The sequence below is a fragment of the Odontesthes bonariensis genome, chromosome 2 (assembly GCF_027942865.1).
Source record: "Odontesthes bonariensis isolate fOdoBon6 chromosome 2, fOdoBon6.hap1, whole genome shotgun sequence".
NCBI classification, from domain to species: domain Eukaryota; kingdom Metazoa; phylum Chordata; class Actinopteri; order Atheriniformes; family Atherinopsidae; genus Odontesthes; species Odontesthes bonariensis.
Genome location: NC_134507.1, coordinates 18,398,085 through 18,404,560, shown reverse-complemented (window position 1 = coordinate 18,404,560; position 6,476 = coordinate 18,398,085). Strand labels below are relative to the sequence as shown.

At 38.9% G+C, this 6,476-nt stretch overlaps 1 protein-coding gene across 1 annotated transcript in view; it reads left to right on the top strand.

Moving 5' to 3' along the window:
* Positions 1–285: 285 nt before the first annotated feature.
* Positions 286–6,476, top strand: part of LOC142395141 (VPS10 domain-containing receptor SorCS1-like) — a 49,336-nt gene continuing 43,145 nt past the window's right edge. Inside the window, exon 1 of the mRNA XM_075478422.1 lies at positions 286–1,067. Within this exon, the coding sequence (XP_075334537.1) occupies positions 399–1,067 (669 nt within the window). The 5' untranslated portion in view covers positions 286–398. The remainder of the gene's footprint in view (positions 1,068–6,476) is intronic.

The window sequence follows — 6,476 nt, the reverse complement described above, 5'->3', positions numbered from 1 at the left end:
TCTCAAGCAGTTTTAACACCGACTAAAAATATTTCATAGAGTGACATAATCTCTGGCACATTGATGATCAAAAACAGAGTTTAGACCCATGGGAGAGCACGTGCCTTTTTAGGAAAAATAACTTTAGTGAGGTTACGACCATTCGTCTTTTTTCCCCCAAATTGAGATGAGGGTGCGGGTGTAAAGCCCCCACTCCCCTCTCGTGCAGGATTCAGCCTCCAGCTCCTCCTCTGATGCATCGTTTGCATCAGTACTTGGGAACACTTGTCTGCGAGTGCTGCACCTCCCTTCAGTGCATTCACGGACTCCTCTTTACCAGGTGATGACAGAAAAAAAAACCCGTCGCCTGACTAAAAATAATGTGATTTTAACACGACTAAGATCGGTATCAGTGTACAATGGAGACGCGTCTCGGTCATTGCCTTTTTATCATTTTCTCCGGCTGGATTTGGCTTTTCATTATAACTTCCATCCTGGGCGGAACAAAAGCAGAGGTAAGGTGCATCCCCTCGTGCCAGCAGCCGGTAGTCGAAGCGTTATCCCGGGAAACGTCGGCGCTGGATTTGACTAATTTTGGCGCGGCACCTGCAGAGGAATTCCTTGTATTTCTTGATGGATTCCCAAGTGCCGACGGGGACGAAAAGCACAATGCTGCGGAATTAACCGAGAGCGAAGAAAGTTCGTTCAAAGTGCATGCACGGTCAGAGGAGACTGGTCCGCAGAGGGACGCCTTAAATGGCAATCAAAAACTTTCACACCCCTCTTCAAGTGCTCCACGAGCTTTTACCAGTAAAGTAAACGAGAATAGCACTGGGGATGGGAGAAATGACAGTTTCTTTGTTGAAAACGATGATATGACGGCAACCGGAGACAGGAATGTGGCCAGTTGGAGACGATCGCGAAGTGCGAGGAGCGCAGAGACTTGGTCCGGATTCAGAACTGAGGGCGTGGACGATGCTTCGGTTTCGGACCAGGTGGAGTTTCATCTCACAAGTTCGACATTTGCACTCACCGGGGACACGGCTCACAACCAGGCGATGGTGCACTGGTCCGGACAAAACAGTAGCGTAAGTAGCCTACTTTGAGTGCTCCAGATTTACGCACGGACATCTTTTGACGCAGTGTGGTCAGTGTTCATTCACACGTCTTGTGTGGCATATGAGTCATTTGAAGGTTTTGTTCTGACCACCAGGAGTGTGAAACAGATGCAAACTGAGACTGCTGACAGCTTGTAGAGTTTAAGGGTCTCAGTCTTGTGTGTCCACCCCACCCCTTTTATATCTCAGGCACACACACGCAACACACCCTATCCATGTCATCATTAATTAATTTGCTGTTTGGTAGGTAATTCTGAATTTGAAGGAAGAAATAAAAATGTATTCTACATATAATGATTTTTGGTCAAAGTTGAAAGGGAACAACACCCTCTTCCTCTTAGGTTAATGTGTCAGTCAGGTACACAAAAGCTCATCCTGTTGGGTTTATACTGCTTTGGGCAATTAACGATTTGATCAGCTGCCTATAGGCTTCTATTTTGTGTGTAAACCAAAGCAAAAAACCCACTTGCCTCTCTTTCGAATAGAGTCTTCATCTGTCTTGTGCAAAAACAAAGGTTTTGTTAGGAAGTTTGAATAGTAATAATAATCTTGCCTGATAATGATAATGAACTTCATGTGGTGCTCTTTGAATGCAGACATGTAATGCTTTAGAAAAAAAAAACAAATGTGCATAAAAACAAGGATAAAAATATCACAAGAACATGAATACAGTCTAACATTGCATTCTTCTTTTTCTGTGTTGCATGAATGTGCTGAATGCACTTAAAACACCAGGGAGTCTTCCATGTAACATGGCCCCCCTCACAATTTTCAGCTCAATATTTAAGCAAAGAAATATCAGCTTTTAGTTTAAAAGATTTGTGCAACCATGTCACATTCAACTAAAACAACAATTACTCTGTGCTATTTGGTCAACAGGAACCATTTGAATTATTTGTCATCCCTGGACAGAATTTACAGTAAGCCCAGCGAACATGCAGTTGTTATGCATTTTGTTCTTGAAATGGCTTCACTGCTGAAATAAAATAACAGTCATTTAGAGGTGCAATTTTGTTTCATTTTAAGAAATCCAAATCTGTTATATAAAACTGAGCAGAGATCTAAGATTTTTGGATATTTCATCTTTTTTTCTGCCTTGGTGCTTATTATTGGCATTAGGACAGATATAACTCATCAATCACATGATGAAGTGCATGCGGCATATGAGTGCATTTGTATCAGTTGGGTCAGCCATAACATAATGACCACATGCTTAAGATTAAATAAATCCTCCTCATTGGCCCTAAAAGAGCCCTGACCATAAAGTACATGGATAAAGAAGTTCTGAAAGTGTCCTAGAGTTTTTGATACAGGTACATCATCAAAAGATGCTTTGGGCCCTGTGTGTTGTAAGGTGCGGTCTTTGTGGATTGGCATTGTTTTCTACAAATGCTATTTGATGGGATCTGATGGATTTGGAGATTAAGTGAACACCTCATACTCTTTGACGTGTTCTTTGAGCCCTTTTTGATCGGTTTGTGCAGGACCCACTGTTTTCCTGCTGGGGGAGGCTACTTCTGTAGGGGAGGGACTGTTGCGATATGGAGGGTGTGTCTGGTCTGCAAAAATGTTTAGGTTGGTGGCAAGTGTCAAAGTAACATCCAAATGAATGCCAGGATGCAGGTTTTTCGCTGCAGAATATTGCATTCTAGCAAGATGCCCACTTTTACTCACTTTATCGCTCAGTGTTTTTAATATTGCGGCTGATAGGTATACAGTTTTGTGCTGTCAAAATTCACATTGAAGACACTATGTGAGGGTTGAAAGCATAATTCTGCTTCGTCGTAAGAGGCGTTACATTGCTGAGTTATAGAAGTGAAAAAAAGAACACATCAACAAACAATGCAAGTCAAGTTTGTTGCACAAGTATTGCCTTTGAGTAATAGTTGGACTCTTGAAGAATTAAGGCTTATTTTCTGACGTGTTGAGTTTTATTTTAAATTTGATGATATGTACGTTTCTGATAGTCTGAGACTGGAAGCAAGGGAGAAAACCGGCTTTCCTTATCCAATAGGTCACATCTACCTGCTTCACTTTAACATTTTATTCCTCATATGTCTTGTGCGATCTTAATTTGTAACAATCAACATGCATGAGATAGTTGCAATCCAAGTCATTGTCATCAGGATCTGGCAAAATCATTGTTGCAGTTAATTGTCACTTTCTTCTTATGCACTATCTCTCCTCTCAAACCTGTGATGTAATTTGTGTGTAGCACAAAGCCACACCCTCTCCCCTTGTACGTGCAGGGCAGGCGATCACCAATAAAGCAGATTTTCCAGCGAGCGTTCTTCATTCTAAAATTGGTAATTTATTTCAAAATCATCCAAGTTACCAATTAAGCATCTCGGTTTTATTTGTTATTCCAGTCATTCAATCATCTTCCCTGGCTACAAGATGACATTTAGAGGCAGTTACACATCAGTAAGCAACCTTATCTTGCTGTATTAACGATAGGAGAGAGGAAGTTTGTGATGCTGCTAGATGCTTTGACCTACACATAAAAAGAGAGGAGAGAGCTCAGGGGCTTATGTAATAAAATATCGCATGTACATGAACATTTAACATTTCCTCTGGGCAAAACTGTGCTGAGTTTGCCATACATAAAACCACATTTTTAGGCGATCATCAACTGAAAAAAAAAAGAAGAAAATATCATACTATCAGTGTCCACAGTTTCTGATACATGTTGTCTGTGCTTCTTAATGAGTTGTCTTGATTTTTATTAGATTTTAGCTCTAGCTCCAGATTACCTTCAGCCAGTCAATTGCTGCTGAAGCATTGTTGATCGATTCTATACTATTTGTCATGGCCCTGCTATCCACTTGAAAACTGTGTAAGGTGGTGCGCTGTACTATACATGTTTTCTATAACATTTCAATGCCAATAATTCAGTCATTGGAATAAAACAAATTCAGCTGAAGCAATCAATTGACATACTTAAATGATTAAATTAGAATAACATAAGCTGTAATGGATTGAGAATATTTGAATGTTTGCTTTAAGAGAATTCAAATACACGTTTGATGTAGCATTCATGCTAACTTAAGCCTTGAGACGTTTTTCTGCAGGCAGTGTGGTAAATAAATCATTCCATTAAACTCTAGCCTATCAAAGAGTCACTGTGCCTTTATGAATGGCCAATGTTGTATGTGTTATTAAACACATGTTTAATACCTAGAAATTACGGGATTAATATCAAAAGACCTTGAAGCCGAGCATATTTTATTTTGTTCAGATGCATACGATTTGTCGCTTTTTTATTTGGTATTTGAAGTATGCTTCTGAACGTCAAACTTTGTTCATCATTGATCTGGTTAGAAAAAGAAAAAAAAAAGAAGACAGCTCTGGAAATCAGTGTTAGTCATTTTAGGGTTGTCTCTTCAAGGGTTATGTTACCAGGTTGCATGAAGTATAATTCTTACAATAGGTGCGTTTACTCTGAGCTTTATTTGAGAGATTGATAGGCCTATATGTATGTTTTTTATTCAGGTGCTCTAGTCTCCTCTGACAATTCAAAGACTTACAAGGTGAATCAAAAAGTTTAAGTTGCCTGCAGGTGGGAATGTGTCATTCTGTTTGCTCTGTGAGACTGCCAAACTGTCCTCAGTCTTTCCCAGTGTGTGCTGGGAAAGGCCTTAGCCCCCAAAGTCCTTGTACAAATCTGTCCTATTTTATCTTCACTATGCTTAGAACTGTATTATTATAAAACCATTATATTATTTATCTCACTAAGAAAAATACACTTCTGTCAGCTGTCTTCAAAAGTATGCTGTCAGGGCTTAATGTGGCACCGACTTATTCCACTTTCCAATTTCTCTTCTTGCTCTGTATTGGGGCTGGTATGATGAAGATCTCAACAGCTTCCAGGATAATTGTAAAAAGTCAGATTGTTGGTGGAGCTCCTGTATGTCATTTTTTTTGGTGCAATCAACAACAGCTTGTATTCAGCAGTGCTGGGAAGTAATGGTTTACATTTCCATATTTTCAAAAAGATACCAACATACCAACAATAATTTCAGAAGTACAATATATATATATATATATATATATATATATATTTATACAGCCCTACAGGATCACGTCTACATCTTATCTTCCTGTCCTTGAGATTGAGCTTGCTCTTCAGTTGCTGGGGCATTTAGTAAAAAGTATCTTTTTTTCCATTGCTCTCTGTTTGTTGGAAAATCTCCCACTGTGACATTTTTTTGCCTTTAGCTGAATGGCATGCTCAGTGGTACTCAATGTCTGTAACAATTCTTGTATTTCTCATCAGCTTCACGCTTGTGGGAATATTGTCTTTTCTCTGCTTTGAGTAACTCAGCCTTCCTAACTTTTGAAAATCAAAATTTTGTTGTGTATAGCTCCAGATTACAGCTATATAGGCACATTTTGCTGTCATTCTTATTGTTAGTGTGACTAAATTTTCAAACTGTCTGACCAAGTGAGGCAGGAAACATATCCCTCATTAGTTTGCATTGTGTTTTAAATGTATAGCATTTATTTATTGAAACAGCATGTTATAAAAAGGCAAAAACATAAGGAGATCACATTTGAGTGATGGAGAATACTTCGCTAATGAGGCTGTTGTCATCACCACAGCACAGGGTACAGAGCTCCTATCTGTTTTGATTGCTTTAGAGCTATCAGTTATTTTTTCAAAAGATCACAAACACCCTATTTCTGATTAGTATAGGATGTGTATGCTGTTTGGAAAAAGACAGCGTTCCCTCCTTTCACTATGAAATGCTCAAACACTTTATTCGTTAAACTATTGCAAATGAAGTTAAACCATTTAAGCATTAGGCTCTCACAAGACAATTGGCATGACATGGGTGTTATATATTCGTAGGTGCACTGAATTGCAATGTGCCAGCTTGCAGCATTGCAAATAAGGAATTTAGGCTACTGATTAGTTTGCAGAACACACACTGAAATGACTGACTATAATTCAATGCATCCTACCACAATATGATGGAAGATCTGCATTCACTGACTTCATTGGTCACACTAAGGCTGAGTTGTTCACAGACACTAAGTTTAAGTAAGTCTGACTACCAGAAAGGACACAACGTGTGTATTGTCAGAGACACATGAACCAACCTATCAACTTAGATGAAATGTAATGCAATACAATTTAACAGCGAATTCATAATTTACAGACAAAACAAACTTCAGTTTTATTGTTAAAGTTGATATTTTTCATTTGAATTTGCTGGGCAGTTTATTATGTTTTTGTGTCCTCAAAAAGGCAGTCAAGATGGGAAAAAAAAAAATCAATAAAAGTGTTTAAGTCAATTCACATGGTGCTTCAAAAATTTCAAGTAAGAGGACCAGTGCTGCTGGAGGATTTCACCTGTTCATAGGTTTTATGCTTGA